Raw genomic sequence first — 18763 nt, forward strand, 5'->3', positions numbered from 1 at the left:
GTCGGGGGGAGTGTGTGTGCTGAGGGGAGTCGAGGTGTGCGGTGGGGGGTCAGGGAAATGGGGGAAGAAGTGGGAGGGGTCGAGGCGGGAGGTCAGGGAAGAGCAGTGCGGGGAGCAGTGCAGTGGGAAGGGGCAGCGTGTGTGCGTGTAGGGGATGGGGAGGACAGCGCAGCGGGAGGAAGCAGAGGGAAGGGGGGGCCGTGTGTAGGTGGAGGGCGGGGCAGCGGGGGAGTAATGGGAAGGGGCAGAGTGTTAGTTACCGTGTCTGTGTGTGTGTGTGTGTGTGTGTTTAGAGCCCCGCCCCGCACACAGCCCGCCCGCGGCCACCCGCCCGCCCCTTGGCTGCGGCCCCAGCCCCAGCCGCCGCGCGGGCGGTTCTGTTCCCGGGCGCGGGCCGGGGGACGTGCAGAGTTGCTCGGGCGGCCATGGAGGCGGCGCGGCGGCGGTGGCTGGCCCTGTGTTTGCTGGTGCTGGCGCTGGCGGGGCCCGGGGCGGCCCAGGAGCAGGGGGAGCCGCGCGCGGCCCAGGCCCGGGCCCGCGAGGACGAGAAGTGCCATTACTACGCGGGGGGCCAGGTCTATCCCGGGGAGGCGGCCCGCGTGCCCGTCTCCGACCACTCCCTGCACCTCAGCCAGGCCAAGAGTAGGTGGCGGGCGCTGCCCGGGGCTGGGAGGGCTGGAAAGGGGGGGGCGAGGGACGGGGCTGCGGGGTGGTTAGGACGTTGCTGCACATGAACAGTTTCCTGTCTCCCCACCGCAGCGCAGCCGCCTCCCCTGTCCCGCTGCAGGGCTGCAATCAGTGGCGCTCCGTTGCCCACCTCTCCAGCGCTGCCCCTTCGCCCCTCCAGCCCCCGCTGGTGGAGGGTGACTGAGACCACGGGCCAACACCCCCCTCACACACACACACACACGCCAGTAAAGGGATCCCCAGGGCGAGCGCCCTGCTGGAGCAGAGATCGCAGCACTGGGGCCGGGTTCTGCCCCACCTCTGCTTCAGTTTCCCTCCACTAGCGCAGTGAAGGCGGCGTGGTCCCCCCCCCCCCATCGCAGGGCAGCCAGGCCCCTGCTGCATTAACGCTTGGAAAGGGTTTTGCCTCCTCCCCAGGCAGGCAGCGCGCAGGGCCTTGCGCAGCCTCTCAGCAAAGCGCCCTGCGGAGGAGTCCTGTTTGCACGGATGATCAGAGTGGGCAGGCAGCAGCAGGCGGGCTCACCCAGAGCGGTTGATTGCATTGTACCTTGTTTGGTTTAGTGGCAGCCTGTGGGGAGGTGGCGGGGTCGGGGCATTGCAGCAATCCTGAACTGGGATCACTTTGCTCCCTCCACCTGTTTGCTTTTCTGAGCCAGAAGGATTGTACACTTCAATCGCTGGTGCGGCTGGGGGAGAAGGCCACGTCAGACCAAGCCTATTGGTTTAAAGTGTGCACAGAGAGAGAGCCCCTAGCACCTCCCTCACTGCCGAGTTTAAATCATTTGACAGTCAAAATTGCCCTGCCTGAGGATTTTCATGGGGGGGAGGAGGGGTGGGGAGGAGTGTGTTTAGTACATGGCCGGCCTCCTGCAAAGACTCGTGCCTTTTCCCCTAATTTTAAATCGATGGCAGGCATAAGTTAACATTTATAGAGTTTGTAGAGTAACAAAACAGAGTTTGTCAAAAGCAAAGCAGCCCCCTTTGGGGAAATAGTACTAATGAACAGTGCTAGAAAGGAAGCATATGCCACTTACTAACCTCCTATGATGAACTAAATATTGTGTGTATAGACCACATTAAACTAATTTTAAAAAAAATAAAGAGAAAATCTCTTAAATAGGAGTAATTTACGGTTTTAGTTCTAGGTTTAGGTCCCTATATGTTGGAATCCTTTTGCTATCTTGGTTATTCATGATGCACAGGAGTTCGCTGGAATTTGTGTCGAGCCCAGGTTGTGTTATGGAAGTTCGAAACCTTCACTTCTGCAACTTGTTTTGTGCAGGCATATACTCCTGTAGCCTAAATGAACTCAGTGGAGCTTCACAGCAGTCACCCCATCCAAAGCCAGTGACATAAGTGGAGTGCAACTCTAGCTCACTTTTCTGTTTATCACTGAATAAATGTAGAAGTATATTTACTCAGTTTACTTATTTTGATACAGACTCAGGTTTGTTCAAAAGGGGTACTTCAGTTCACCTAATAGAAATAGAAATCTGCAAACCAATAGGGTTTTTACCTGGGTTAAAGACAATGTTTTTCAAGATTCAATTTTCAATATTGTGTTTTATTAGATTATTATGAATAGTCACATGAAGGCCTTTTGTTAAAGACTTCATTTGTTCTTGCATTCCTTCTCCCCTTCAGAGTATCTTCAGTGTACGATGACTGCTATGTATAAAATGACTATCATTTGTACTATCATGGAGAACTTGGAAAGGGAATCTGCAAAGGAGTAATAGATGAACTCTTTAACAAAGGTGCTGTTTTCAATGAACTGGTAGTAGTAAAGAATGAGGGAAGAGAAGTAATGTAAATATTGTACAGAATGCTTGGGGGATCTCATTAAGATTTAAAATATTTTCTTGACTAAAGTGTCACATTGTTACTGGTGAGCTACATGCACTACTCTGGCTTAAGTAAGTGTTCTGTGTACAGAAGAATGGTCAGATACAACCAAAAAGTTAGCTGCAGCAGAAGTCTCCTGAAATTAGACTTCAGCAGTGGTTACTACATTTGTTTGTGATTCTGATTTTTGTTGTTAGCTTGTTGGGAGAGCTCTCATGTGAATTGATTACATTGGAGATTCAGATGCAGATAATTGGGTTACAGTTAAGGAGTTTTCTAGCACCTGTTTAAAATGGTCACCTGTTCTTAGACATTTTCAGGAGTTTTGTAAGTTCAAGTGAGGGCAAGTCTTCACTTAAAACTGCACAGCTGTATTGGAGCGCTTGTGGAGCCGCATAATGTCGATGGGAGAGAGCTCTCCCGCCGACATAATAAAACTACCTAAACAAGCAGTGGTAGGTATGTCGGTGAGAGATGCTCTCTCACTGAGATAGCGCTGTGCTCACAAGTACTTATGCTGACAAAACTTAGGTCACTATGGGGAATATTTTTTCCACACCCCTGAGAGACAAAAGTTTTGCCAGCGTAAGTGCAAGTGTAGACAAGGCTTAAGATTCCCAGTTATATTAATCTACTGTAGAACTAGAGCTAGGCAGAAAATGTTTTTCCTGTTCCACAAAGGTTTGAGAGTGCCATTTTTGCCATACCAAATCTGGACAAAAAGTTGAAATCTCAAATTTCACAAACAGGTCATCAAAAAATTTTTTTGAATTTGGTCAATCAAATATTTTGTTTAGATTTTTAATCATTATATTTTTGTATAAGTTAACAAAAATTTCACACAGTCGTTTCCAACTGAAAAATTAAACTTTTCTTTTCAGAAGCATCAAAAATTTCAAAGTTTTCAGAAAAATTTTGAATCAGGAAATTCACTGAAATTAACCCTTTCCCACAGACAGTTTTGGTTTCAACAAATCAACATTTTGACAAAAAAAATGTTTTGTCAGAAAACTTCCAACCAGCTCTAACAAGAAACTTCCACACTTGGAAACAGTGTCTGAACTCTTATGTGCAGAGATTCGATAGAAGAGTATTACTGAGAAGTCTCAAGGTTTCATAGTGAAGAATTTTACAAAACACTGACAACCAAGTGCTACCATAAATAAACTAAACTAGACTGGTCAAATGAAGTATCTTGTGATTGTGTGTATGGTTCATTTGTAAAAGTTTGTACAGTATAAGTTACTATAGAAAGATTTTGGTATGTGTACCAAAATTTGTAGGCTGTGCTTATAAAAATATATTTAAAAAAAAAAAGGGCGCTTAAGTTTCTAATGCAGGTATCTTATAACTAAGGTAGGAAGGATTTGATTTTTTAATTGGTAAATGTTGGTAAAAGTCAGTTTCACCATACACAAACTGATAAAAATATTTCCATCAATAATCAAAATTTACAAATAGGCAGAGTAAGAAAAATGCTGCTTTAAGGATATTTACTTAGTATATTTTGATGTGTGATGTTGACATTGTGTTTTAATGTTACAAAGCTTTAACTTTTCGAATCACATTTGCTGTCAAATAATTGTGATATCCCCTCCCATAATTTCCTGTAACTGTGAGTTTAAATCAATACAAATCTTTTAAAAATACATAAGCAGATATCAAAATTACAAAAAATAAAAATCAAACTCTGCCAAGCCTACTTATTAGCAAGACAAGAGGGGGTTAGATAATATATTTTATTGGATCAACTTCTGTTGGTGAGAGAGACAAGCTTTTGTGCTTACACAAAGCTCTTCAAGTCTGGGAAGTTAACTCATAACATCACTGCTAATAAATACAAGGTGGAATGGATTGTTTAGCATAAGTAGTTAACACACACACACACACACACACACAGGTCAAGGGACCACTCAAGGTGAAGTGGCTGTTAACAGCTCTCCAGTTACAGGGAGGGAAGAAGGGGGTGGCAGAAGAGGGTGGGAGAGAGAGAGAGAGAGAAGGCAGATGGAGGATTCTAAGTGGGTGTTCTAATGAGCGATAAATCCAACAACTGTATTCAGTCCATGAGTTTTAGTATCTGGCAAAGTTATGAATTTAAGCTCCCGGGACCCTCGTCCTCAAAGGAAACCTGCACAAACACTTTCAAAAGACGAGCCTGGGAGCTTGAATTCATAACTGCCAGACACTGAAACTCGTGGACTGAATACAGACACTGGATTAATGGCTCATTACAACACTCCACCCTCCCCACACCTCCCCTTTTCCTCCCTATGACTGGAGGTGTGTTAACAGGCCACTTCAACTTGAGTTGTCCCTTGAAATGGGTGTTTACTTATGCTAAACAGTCTGTTCCACCTGTATTTAGCAGTGACCTCTGAGGCCTTGTCTATTACACTACAAAGATAAGTTGACCAATGTTAGGTTGACTTACAGCCACCAAAATTAATTACTGCAACACAGGTACATGAAGTTAAGCTGATGGGACAGCTCTCTCCTGTCAGCTTAGAGCCTCTTCACCAGATGTGCTACAGTGACACAGCTGCATCAGTGCATTTGTAGATTTGTAGTATAGACCTGCCCCAAGTTAGTTTCCCAGACTTGAAGAGGAGCGCTATGTAAGCTCAAAAGCTTGTCTCTCTCACCATCAGAAGTTGATCTAATAAAAGATATTACCTCACTTACTTTGTCTCTCTAATATCATGGAACCAACACAGCTACAACAACATTGCATAAGCCTACTTATACTGTGCTATTGACAATAATTGTCTGGAATTCCATTAAAGGAGAATGGTAGCAGGGCGATTAATATCAAACATTGCTCCAAGCCATATAATAACTTACCCAGTGATATATGCCTGACAGTACAATCATGTTCGAATATCTTCAGTTTAATACTGGATCACCAACATACACTGCCCGCAGGCATAGAATGCTCCCAGTGTTATGGGCTTTGATGTTGAGAAACGCTACTTCACTGCACTTACAATTTTAAAATCTCCAGTGCTCCAGATTAGTCTGTGGTGGAATAGTAAGTGTTGTACCTCATATAAGTGTGTTCATAATGCAATGTCAGTAATGTTAAAATCTTTTGCTGCTGTGTAGTCTGGATATTTTTGTGCAATAACCTCCGAGTATTTATACACTGGTTGCAGTATATCTTAAGCATTTGTGCCCTGAACACATCTTATGTCATGTATTTCCTGCAGAATTAAATTTTAGAAATTTTTTTTGCTAAGAATTAAAAAATAATGTGAAATTGAACCATTCTCTACTCATGGCACATAATCATTTACAGCAAAATAGAATAACTTACTGAAATCTATAACTCTAACAATATATCATTCAGTGCAGATCAGTATCCTAATGTGTGAGCTGTCATCAGCCAGCAGTAATCTTGTAATGTGTTAAGGGGGTCATGGTGTGTTCTCTGATGCAGTCTTATCCTTGGCAATATTTCAAATGGTTCAGAAATTTGTGAACACAAATTATTGAATTACGAACGTATGATGCACCTTGACATGTACTTTTTAAAAAAAACACAGCATGATCCCAGTGTTTGGTGCGCTTTCCACCTGTGAAAGGTTTAAATTAATAATGAAAAAATTGATTCTGTAAGTAATGTGTCCTACAAAGTGTTTTTCATTGTAAGGAACCGCAGACATCCATCCAGAGAGGAAAACTCTCCTTGGACATAAATTACCTGATGAACAACCTCATTTATGTACATGTGCTTTACTTTATTCTTATACTTCTGTTTGGATCTATATTTTATATTTGTAGTCTCCAAGACAGCACCTTATTGGGAAGGAACAGCAGTAATTAATGGAGAGTTTAAAGAGCTGAAGTTAACAGATTATCAAGGAAAATATCTTGTCTTCTTCTTCTACCCTCTTGACTTGTAAGTAAAACCGATGTAGATGTACCAAGATATATACGCCCCCCTTCCTGAATTTTGGAAGTGTGTTGATTAAAGTCAGGGAACATTAAGATGTTGATTGCAACTGCACTTGACATTTTGTAGTTCTATAGCATTTTACCAGACAATGTTTACATTTTTTGCTACAACTCATTGCTGCAAATGGAAAATGCATACAGAAAAGTGTAAGATCTTCATTTCATATGCTCTGGAAGGTACTTTGAGAGAGACTGGTTTCCTCTTACAGACTTTCAAGGATGTTTTGGGATACATTTAGTTTAAATACTTGGACAGACTTTCCTTTCATTACACTATTTAACTCCACTGCAGTCACTCCTGATTTATACCAATGTATTGAGAGGAGAATCAAGCCCCTTATTTTATTGAAATGCAGAACAAAACATACAGTAAACTAGTAATAATAGTACTCATATAGTGCTTTTCATCAGTAGAACTCAAAGCACTTTACAAAGGAAGGTAAGTAGTAGAGAAAGTTAACTGCTCTGATAGTGTAAAGAAGATAATTTGAATCCTGGTTTATTTTCCTCCTTGAACAATTGTGATCTAAAATGCAATTTTGTGTCTAGTAGAAGAAGAAAGAGGTCAACTGCAAAATAGCTACAACTTGCATACTTACATCACTAGTTTCCAAGAAATCCTGACATCTGTTTCTCTGCAACTTGGTGTGAAGTTCTTTAATCCAGTAATTCCTGTACAGTTTTAAAATCTCTGAATGGTAGTTGTACAAGTATCTAAACTGTAAATTGTAATACTACTAAGTGAACACTGACTGCATTTTCAAAAATTATTGTTCACAACCCACTTGCAGTTACTTCAGTGTCTGAAGATAAATATGTTCACAGATAGATAATCTATGAATGCTGTTAGGAACACAGTTACTTGTAAAGAGTAAATTGATTTGGAATACAATTTGTAAATTCCTTCTGTAAATAAAAACAGAATAGTTGTGATAAGACTAATTCACAATTTATCCATTTTATATACTGCAAACAATATCTAGCTACTCTGTAGAAACTAATTTAGCTATGTTTTGAGGTAACTGAGAAATAATTCCTGGATGTTCTGAGAATTCTGAATTTACTTTGTTTTCAATTTCTTAGCACATTTGTGTGTCCAACTGAAATTATCGCCTTCAGTGACAGAATTGAAGAATTCAGAGCAATAAACACTGAAGTGGTGGCATGTTCTGTTGACTCTCAGTTCACTCACTTAGCATGGTATGTAGCCTACCCATGTGTCTTTTATAGGAAATTATTGGTGGGTACATATTAGATTATGGGTTGAGTCCCCAAATTCATATACTCTGTCTGATGTATTAATATTGTCAAGTAAATATTACATAAAAATGGCCATTCTGGTTGGACTAATGGACTAAACTGGTTGTTTAGCAGGCTTCCTGCTTCTGATGTATTTAATTTTTTTTCTATTACTATTCAATTATAAGGTCTGAGATGTGTTGCTGTGTTGCATAAAGAGTGGTAAATAATAAAATTAATGGTAAGAAATTCCAAAATAAAGATTATTGTTGAAGCTGTCTAAGTAAAAGTGATGACTTTGGTGTTACCATTAGAATAAATTGTTTTATTACAAATTATTCACCCAGCTTTATCATCAGACATTCTATGGTGGATTAACACCAAAAAAAATCTTCACTGGGATTTTATTCTTGTTTTTAATTGTGGGATTTGGAAGAAAGACAGGGTAGTTTGGCCACAGAGAAAGGAGGACGGTATTTCAAAGTGTAAATGTAGCATGCAAGGAGACAGGAGAGTAAGGCAGCAATAAGTGGATACATTGAAGGAGTATCAGAAGCAGGTTGGAGCAAATGAGTAGAAAAAGAATGAAACAGTGAGAAACAAATATAGATATTTCTTCTGCAAAAAAGCTGCATGCAACAGTTATTTGTATGTGGAATATAAATCTCTCTGAAGAATAAATGTACATCTTTTTTGTTTGTCAAAGGATTAATACTCCACGAAAACGAGGAGGACTTGGACCAATGAAGATCCCACTTCTTTCAGATTTGACCCACCAGATTTCAAAGGATTATGGAGTATACTTGGAGGACCAAGGGCACACACTTAGGTACTGCAAACCATTATGGTGCATTCTGTCTTATTATAGCAATGCTTTCAACCAATTCTATTTAAAGGGGCACTCAATATTGGTACTTTTCTCTTATACTATTTAATTATATACTATATTCACCACAGTAGTTAGTATCTGAACATATACTGGAATTATTTACATGGATAAAGTACTTTTCTTAAAAGGAAAGATCAACAGTCCAATGCGTGAAGATGTCCAACAACAAACCAGTTGAACTGATGGGTGGGGGAATGACTGGTAAGGAACATTTTCAGAATGCTATAAGCCACATGGGGTAAAATAAAAGCCATTTAAAATTCCCATTCATAAGTCAGTATATCCATTATACAGGCATTTTTTCCACCGAGTCTTGATAACTTAGCTAAAATTGTATATTAAAGCTCTCAGTCCACAAAGAAATGTTTAACTTCTGAATTTTTTTTTTTTTAATTAACTCAGTTATCTATTGTGCATGCAAAACTCAGAACTTTAATGGTGAACTGAGTTTATCCTGCCAGAATCTGAACTCCCAGTTTTGGTCTTTTCTTCCATTACTTACAGCATTTACTAGGAGAAACTGAACCATGAACTCAAGATTTGGCAAAGAACTGTCTGTCACATGTTTTATATGGACCACCTTGCTGCTGGCCACAGGTGTAAATCTTGTCTAGTGATAGTTGTTCCATTGTTGGAAACAGTAGTATTTCTTGCCCACTCATTTGCGGTGTTCTTTGCTTCTACTAGAGATGCTCATGTCTGAAACAGGTCTGTCTCCCTTACACTTGAGTTTCTCCTTCTGCCTGATATTGTAGTGAAAACGTGTTCTGTGACATTAAATCTCTTGTCTGAACAATGTTGTAAATTCAGAATTCCATCTTCGCTGCAGCAAATAGGTAAAGATGGTGGACTTGAAAGGAGTAAGGTCCTACTTAAATAAAAAGTGAAACTTAAGTAGATTTATGTTCATGTTTTGAAAATCTAACAAATGCTCTTACTACGGTTGCAGAAACAGTTGAAATAAGTAGGCAATTTTCATTATGGAAAAAAGATGAGCTGTGGGGTTCTTCAAGGTTCAGTGTTTAGATCAATGTTTTTAATGCTCTGTAAAGGTAGCAGAATTTGCAGGTGACTTATTTAGGTTAGTCAAAACCAGAGGGGGATGTGAGGAGATTGAGTGCCCTAACCAACCTAGGTGAATAGCCAAGACGTTAGCAAATGAAATTCAGTGTCAAACACAAAATAATTCTCCATACACCTTACAAAGGTTCTAAATCAACTATCAACACAGGAAAGCGCCCTGGGCATTATAGTGACCTCTGTTCAGTGTACAGCTGCATTCAAAAAAGTAAACAAGATATTAGAATGCATAAGGAATAGGACAGAGAATATTATGCCATTATAGAAATAAATGGTGCAGTCTCTTCTGCAGTACTGTGTGCAGTACTGATCATCCCATCTCAAAAAGGAAATTTCTGAATTAGAGGGGATTCAGAGAAAGAAGATTAGAATGAGCAACAGCTTAGGAAACGTCTTGTATGAAGAGAGATGGAACAGATTGGCATAATTTACTTTAGATAGGAGAAGAGTAAGAGGGGACACATTCAAATGATATAAAATAATTAATGAAAGGGGAAGATAGATCAGAAACTTTCCCTATCTCATACCAAGACCAAGGGAACGTTCAGTGAAATTAGAAGATAGCAAATTCAAAAATTGACATTAGGCAATATTTTTTACACCACACATAACTAGAACTCCTTGCCAAAGGAAGTCGTTTGCAACATTTAAAAAGTGATTAGATATTTCTATGGATGTCAAGATTATCCAGTGTTGTTATAGAAGTGTTAAAATATTTGGAGGAGCTACTGTACCTCATGCTGAGGGTTTAAAAAAATCAGTCTTTAACTATTATAAGAATTAATGTAGGGGACAAATTATCCCACATCCTACTGTGAAGCAGACACCGCCCCCTGAAGCATCTGCTTCTGACCATTGTCAGAGACAGGAAACTGGACTAGATGGACCTTGAGTGTACATTCCTATGATCTCATGCTGTCAGCACTGAGCAGGCATTATCTCACCAGGTGTAGATATTGAAGCTTAACAAGTGCTTTGTGGTTTATCATTGCAATTTGATTGCTAAGGACAGCTCAGCTAGCTCCTGTCATATACATTCTAAAGTCTCTTAGGTTCTCATTGATATAGGTCAGCCTTTTATAATGTCAATGATCTACTTATGAAGCAGCATAGGTAAGGGTAAATAGTGTTCAAGACTTTCATATGAAGTCTACAATCTCAAAGTGCATGTAAAAAAAGTTCTTAGGCATCATCATAAGAGCACTGAAAAAAGACACAACTTTATGTACTTGGACTTTCAGAAAGCCTTTGACAAGGTCATTCACAAAAGGCTATTAAACAAAGTAAGCAGTTATGGGAAAATAGGGAAGGTCCTCTTATAGATCAGTAACTGGTTAAAAGACAGGAAACAAAGGGTAGGAATAATAATCAGTTTTAAGAATGGGGAAAGGTAAATAGCGGCGTCCCCCAGGAGTCTGTACTGGAACCAGTACTGTTCAACATATTCATAAATGATCTGGAAAAAGGAGTAAACAGTGAGATGGCAAATTTTGCAGACAATATAAAACTACTCAATATAGTTAAGTCCAAAGCAGGCTATGAAGAGTTACAAAGGGATCTCACAAAACTGAATGACTGGGCAACAAAATGTAAATGAAATTCAACATTGATAAGTCCAAAGTAATGCATGTTGGAAAACATAATCCCAATTATACATATAGAATGATGGGGTCTAAATTAGCCATTGCCACTCAAGAAAGAGATCTTGGAGTCATTGTGCATAGTTCTCTGAAAACATTTGCTCAATGTGCAATGGTAGTCAAAAAAGTTAATAATGTTAGGAACCATTAGAAAAAGAATAGGTAAGATGACAGAAAATATCATAATGCCACTTTATAAATCCACACCTTGAACACTGCATGCAGTTCTGGTCACCCCATCTCAAAAACATATATTAGAATTGGAAAAGGTACAGAGAAGGACCAAAAAAAAAAAAAAGATTAAGGGTATGGAACAGCTTCCACAAGGAGAGATTAAAAGACTGGGACTTTTCAGCTTAGAAAAGAGACAAATAAGAAGGGATATAATGGAGGCCTAAAATCATGACTGGAGAAAACGAATAAGGAAGTGTTATTTATTCCTTCACATAACACAAGAACCAGGGGTCACCTAATGAAATTAATAGGCAGCAGGTTTAAAAGAAACAAAAGGAAGTATTTCTTCACACAGTGCACAGTCAACCTGTGGAACTCATTGCCAGCTAACGCTGTGAAGGCCAAAACTAGAACTGGGTTCAAAAAAAGAACTAGAAAAGTTCATGCAGGATAGGTCCATCAATGGCTATTAGCCAGATAGTCAGGGATGTCACCCCATGCTTGACTGGAGAAAGTCCAGAGAAGAGCGATAAAAATGACTCAAGGTCTAGAAAACATGACCTATGCGGCAAGACTGAAAGAACTGGGTTTGTTTAGCCTGGAGAAGAGAAGACTGAGAGGAGACATAACAGTTTTCAAGTACATAAAAGGTTGTTACAAGGAGGAGGGAGAAAAATTGTTAGGTAAAAACTTCCCAACTTCCCAACTGTCAGGGTGGTTAATCACTGGAATAAATTGCCTGAGGAGGTTGTGGTATCTCCATCATTGGAGATTTTTAAGAGCAGGTTAGACAAACACCAGTCAGGGGTGGTCTAGATATTACTTAGTCCTGCCATGAGTGCAGGGGACTGGACTAGATGACCTCTCGAGGTCCCTTCCAGCCCTATGATTCTATGCTCTGGGTGCCCTTCGCTTCTGATTGCCAGTAACTGGGAGAGGAAAAGGTGGGATGGACCACTCAATGCTTACCGGTTCTGTTCATTTCCTTTTCGCCGCTGTTGGAAGACAGGATGCTGAGCTAGATCGACCATTGGTCTGACAGAGTATGACCGTTCTTATGGTCTTACTGCTTCCTTAATTCTGACTTGACCTGAGTCTGGACCTTATCTAGATCGCAGCAGGATCTGAGAGCACTGCAGACTGAGGGCACTTTCAGTGACAGATGAAGTTCTTTGTGTCAACCAAAAGCATTTCCTACAAATGAGGCTGGTATTGAAGGACTCCAGAGATGGGGGAGAATAAATCCTTAATATTCTGGGCAAATTCTGAATGAGAAAATAATGTTAAGGGACTTGGCAAGGAAATTCAAAATTAACACAGAAACTCTGTACTTAACTTGCTTGTATAGTGCTTGGAGAGATCCAGGTGCTGCTAATCTAGCATAGGTGTGCTGCCATGAGATCAGTATCACTAGGTCTTGTATCTAAAAGAAAAATTCCATGTTTTTGCAGAGGCCTTTTCATTATTGATGATAAGAGGATCCTTCGACAGATCACAATGAATGACCTTCCTGTTGGCAGATCAGTGGATGAAACACTGCGTCTAGTACAAGCATTCCAGTACACTGACAAACATGGAGAAGGTGCCTGTTTTCAATATTTTAGCAATGGGAATTACGTTGCAGTTTTATTTAGTTTGGAAAGTGTCTTTGTAGCTATTAGGAAGCGAGATATTCTGCAGCATTTGATATCTTCATGGTTATTTTTTGTGCAAAGTTTTTGATTCCCATCATTCAAGATTCAGTAGACCAGATTCTCCCCTGCCTTGCACCTAGTGTAGTGTCCAAAGTGAATGCAGAGTGGTTGTAACACTAGCAAATCAAAACAGTAGCATTTATACCCATTTTCCACTCATAACTCGTGCAGTCATTTATACTTATGAGGCAGTGATGAATCAGGCTCAGTATTTTAATAGATTTGGTCAAGCTGCAGTTGATCCAAGCGGCACTGCCACTATAATCTTAGTGCTTTTTTTTTTCTTCTTCTTTCTTTTTCTGGTGTCAAAAGACAGATGGAGTGCTTTGGGTCAGTGAAAAGCATCTCCCACAAATGATGTTGGGTTCGGTGCCCAATGTAATGGAGATTGCAAATTCCTATCTCTTCTCTTAAAATGCTACCAAATGAGCCTTGGCTGGTGTAAACTGGCATAGCTCCATTGATTTCAGCTTTTTACCTTGACTTTAGTGGGGCTGTGCCAAGTTACACCAGTTGAGGATTTGGCCCCCAGTAAGCTCTTCACATTTAATTATGAACACATATATATGGTCAGTTGGCGTATCTTCCTGCTCCCAACTTGAAATGTTGGTGTTTAAAAGCAAACCCATGCAAAGTGACACAGCTGCAATTCATTTTAGGCTCGTCTACAGAGCACAGCGATGCACACTATAGGGGTGTGCTTTCGGAAACACACTAATGTGTTGTGCGTTAACTCGTCCATATAGATCCTGATGGTGCACACCAGAGGTTCCCTAGTGCACTTTAATGTAGTGCAGTTTGAAACATGTTAACATGTAATGTAACATTATCTGTATAAACAGCTGTACTTCGCAATTCAGAATTGAAAAGAACAAATTCTGATACGTAAAGGCAATGAGCATTTTGATTAAGGAGATAAAATCCTTTTTGTTCAGCTTCAAGTAAAGCTATGTCTCAACTTCCACACTATTGGATTCTTTCTGTGTGGGGCGTGGAATCCTGTTGGGTTTTGCTGGATTTCGGTGGCAATACATATATATTTAATTGGACTCTGTGCAAAGGCCAGGATGAAAAATCCACTAAGGTTTTTATTATATTCACCACACTTCAGCTAGCAGCACTGTCTGTGGAGATAAAATGCCTGTGCCTCAGTTGTAATCTTACGTGTGAAGGCAGATCCTTGAGCCTGTGCGAAGCCTCAGTGAAACTCTGCATAGGCACAAGGTCTGCCCACACATATCCAGTTGCAGGATCAGTTCCCTGGTCTGAAAGCATCTCACCTAGGTTGTACGTGAACTGAGCAATTGAAAGAATGGCAAATATTTATTTTGATCCTAATCCTTTTACCTCCGAAGCAGTATATCAAACAAAACAGTCACTTTCTAAAGAAAGCTTTCATTTGGCTGCATGGCTACAGTAATACTTGCCTCCTGGCGTTAGTTCTAAAGAATGTTATACCTGTCTCTGTTTCCACTTCCACTGCTGCTCTTATCTTGGCACCATATGTCTACCTGACATGGGGATTAAGCTTCAGAATGGGAGGTACTATTACTTTGCCAATAATTTGACTAATAGACTGAAAACCAAAGTCACCATAAATCCAGCCAAGCAAAGATTTAAAGTTTTTGGTTAATGGACCAGTCCAACCTGCCCTTGTAAGTAAAATTGCAAGTAGTATCAATATAAATGTTTTAGTGATACTGTCTGATGAATATGCATGTTATGTATATAATAATTGCAGATGTTTACATGTGGCATCTTCTTGCTATTTTACTCAAAATTCAAAGATCAGGTTTTCAAGAGAATGTCCAGAAAATCAAATAAATGAGAAAATTAGTTTCTTTTCTACTGTTAACTTCCATTTTTGCTTTCCCCCCCCTCAGTTTGTCCTGCTGGTTGGAAACCTGGCAGTGAAACAGTAAGTCAATATTTATATTTAGAATACATGCATTATTTTTCACGATTAAATAAAATGAGGGACTCAATCCTATTTCCATTGAAGGCAAAAGCAAAATTCTCATTAACTAACGTGGAAGCACAATATCAGGCCCTGTGCACTGTGATATTTTTATAAATTCTTAATTGGTTATCATTGGAATTTTATTGACTGATTATTACAGTGTCATTTTTGCAGTATTGCATTTTTCATGCAGGAAAAAAGTTAATCTTTTCACATCAGGAGTTTCCTCCTCACTCAACTTTCCAATGTATGATCAAAACCTCAAGCATCAGAGAGTTAACTAGAGAGAAAATTTTCCCTCCCATCTTGCTACACAGGTCAAAACAGAGTTGGAAGTTCCCTGAGGCAGGGGCAATATTCTGCATCTTATCTGTATAGTGCATAGCGTAATGGAGACTTGATCCTTGATTGGGGTTCCTAAGTAATTTTTCGGTATAAATAACCTCACTTCTGAGGCATTGTATAATTGCTCACAATCTGGCAAAGCCCACTGTCCCCCTCTCAGAATTGTAAAATGGAATGCATTTTGCAGCACAGTATTCTTTTGTTTCTACACACTAACATGATTATGCGCCAAAGAGCAAGGGCCCAATGTAATGCCCACGGAAGTAATTGACTTCGGAGGGTGTTGGATCAGCCTCCAATAGAACAATGAAAACATTTTTCTAAGAAATTTGGCTACAGAAGACTGCTAGCTGCAAAATTACATCATTAGCATTATGTAAAAAAATAAAATAAAAAACTGACTTGAAAAATTTCTGTAAGGCTTTAGTAGCAGTTAAAAAAATTGAAGTGGTCTCTGCACTTTTCCCTGAGTTGGTAATTCATGACAGCATCAAATGCCACTGTTTGGCTGGGCCATGAAATGTGGTCATTCATTTAGACAATGGGCTTATTTATAAACAATACAACAATAGGATGCTAATGATAAAAACTGATACAGGATTATTAATAAATTGTATTTTAGTAGCTTCTGCAGTTCCCAGCCAAGATCAAAGTCTCATTGTGCTATTCACTGTACTGACACATAGTAAGAGACAATCCCTAAATTAAGCTATTGTATGTAGATACAAACACTGCAGGCAGAGAACTAAAGTGTCTATCTAGCCTCTAGTAAAAGTTGCAAGTGGCAACATTTAATTGGCTAGCTTTGCTGCAGAGCAAAAGACCTCTGCATTACAGTGTGAAACAAGCCAAGGGTCAGAATGATCTTCATGGGCTAGTTGAGATTTGTCTTAGTGGGAAAAACTGTTTCTTTAGATTTTATGGTGAAAGTGGAATATAGGATGGCAGATGTTGTGGTACTGGAAATCACCACCCTGGCTAACCTGAGTAATCTGTCCATTAGCAGCTAACAAGTGAGTGATTGTCCATTCTGAGAAGGGGCAAGCCTATGAATGGATGATACACTTAATAAAGGGGAGACCAGTTGATAGTAGTAATTGATTACTACTTTATAGCATCTGCTGTTTCAGTACGCATGTTGCTGACAACTAACTCATTGCTGAGAATATCAGGCCCCAATAAATTTATAGCACTGACATAAATACAAAGATATTCTCTTTGCTTTCTGTGCAAAAGCTATAGTGCACTTAAACAGCAGAATAGTTCTGGAAAGCACTCTTCAGAATACATTAACATCTGTATCCATGCCTTCTAAATGTGTTTGATTTAATTAGATCAAACCTGAAGATGCCATGAGAGCCTGGTGGCCAAGAGAAGAGCTGTAAGTAAACTCTGAGGCACTTGAGTACAGATGTTAATTTATGGAAATAATTTCAAATTCACTTTTGGGGAAAGTCAGACTAGAATACACTCTTTCAACAGTGCAGACTCTTCTTCCTTGAACTCCACTCCCCTTCTACCCTCCATTGTTTAATATTCATTAGAGACAAGCAGTCACCTTAGATAAGAACAGGTGAAAGGTCATTTCTAAATGTAGCGTGTGGCCCTTCATACCAGCATATGATGTACATCGTATTTGTGTCTTTTGTTTTTAGACTAACACTTTTCCTTTCTTTTTCACACAGATAATCCCAGATCCAGCTGGAAAACTTAAGTATTTTGATAAACAAAACTGAAACTCGCTTCTGCTGAGCTACACAGGTCACGTGCAACTTCAAGTTGTCAATAAAATTCCATTAATTTTGGTATTTCCATGTGTTTGGCTGATTTATAGTTGCTTTCTCAAAATACAGGTGTTCACTATGCGGAGACTACCAGTTGCAGAAAGAGTTGATGCAGTTTGTCTTCTAGGACCTCCTAAAAGGAGGCTGAGAATTTGAGTTTGAGTTTATCCCATTCTGTCTAGTCAGAGTGCGCTGCAGAGATACTCTGTAGGCAGGGAAATTGCACTTTAATCTTCAGTTACTTGCATCCTCTTAAAAATATATCTATCATTGCCTTAGCTGTATGGATTTAGATTGAGGAATCTCATTTTGGATAGGTTGCTTAATTTCCATAAAAGCTTAATCCATAAAATCCTTTATGCTTTTGCTACTTTTTCAGAAAGATATCAGAATTTCCCTCCAATCTGTGTTCCTTAAAGCCTTAATTTTCTATTTTTGGTGACATTTTAGAAGCTGCAGCTGAGAAATTTCCTGCCTCCTGCTTATTGTTCACTATGAGTCTGAGACCATATTCCAAAAGTTAATACAGTGAGCTGTAATGAAGTCTGAAGCCAGGAATACAGTTAAAGGGGTTGAACTAAAATTCCTTTGTCTGAAGTTGGAAAACATTTAAGTTTTTTTCAGTCTAACATTAAGAACCAGATTCTCAGCTAGTGTAAGTCAACATAGTTCAACTCAAATAAATGGAACTATACCAGTTTTGTATTAGCAATGGATAGAGCCATATCTGTTCAACTTTTTCTAACATTTAAAACTTCTGGGGTATATGCTGATTTAAAAGAAAGATTCTAATCTATTTAAATTCCCATAGTCTGTGGATGATTCTCCTTTCTTTCACATTAAGACCCGAGTCTTTTTCCCCTTCCTCTCCAACTGCTTTCATAGCTCTTAATTTAGAGCAGGGAAATTATATAGTCTTCAAGACCAGCATTTCTGTACCCCATGGATTGGTTAATATTGGCCATGACCTTTGAGGTTCATGGTGTACATTTCTTCCCATGAGAGACAAGAACATCACCTCCAAAATGTGCTTGCTCATCACCAGAGCTTGTGATTCCTCCTAACTGCATGTCCTCTGCATGGGTACTCTTACCCCCCTTTGATCTCTTTAACATAAGCTCATGCATGAACCTCCAAAAAAAATCACAACCAAACCCACACTATTGTGTGCAGTCAGCAAAGCAGCATCTGATATTCTGAATAGTGTCTACCTCTCTCCCTGAAAGTCATAATGTGGTCCTTGAAAAAGTAAAAGATCCAAGATGTGCTGTACAAGAGGGGAGGGAATTCAAAAGCTGAGAATGTCCTGCAGTAGCCCACTCATAACAAGAGAGCTCCAGCACATTGCTGATCTCAAATTCAGCTGAATTACACAGAGAAAGAGACATACATACATGGTTATCTCAGATCCCTTAGCCTTTGGCTATGGCACAAGTTTCACTTCTCCCAGACATTTGGGGAGAAATTGG

General features: G+C 39.7%; 1 protein-coding gene across 2 annotated transcripts; it reads left to right on the forward strand.

Moving 5' to 3' along the window:
• Positions 1-292: 292 nt before the first annotated feature.
• PRDX4 (peroxiredoxin 4) lies at positions 293-17318 on the forward strand. Of its 2 annotated transcripts, XM_067545034.1 has the most exons (8): positions 293-642; positions 6316-6433; positions 7573-7689; positions 8435-8557; positions 12963-13093; positions 15089-15123; positions 16845-16891; positions 17196-17318. In XM_067545034.1, exons 1-8 carry the CDS (start codon positions 426-428, stop codon positions 17197-17199), a joined length of 792 nt encoding a protein of 263 aa, XP_067401135.1. In that variant the 5' UTR covers positions 293-425; the 3' UTR covers positions 17200-17318. The 2 variants fall into 2 exon arrangements, with proteins under 2 accessions (XP_067401135.1, XP_067401134.1); XM_067545033.1 differs by lacking the exon at positions 16845-16891 and having other exon boundaries at positions 296-642.
• Positions 17319-18763: the final 1445 nt, after the last annotated feature.

Source organism: Emydura macquarii, unplaced genomic scaffold, assembly GCF_026122565.2.
Source record: "Emydura macquarii macquarii isolate MOO-44397 ecotype Brisbane River unplaced genomic scaffold, CSIRO-AGI_Emac_v2 contig_1043, whole genome shotgun sequence".
Lineage (NCBI taxonomy): Eukaryota > Metazoa > Chordata > Testudines > Chelidae > Emydura > Emydura macquarii.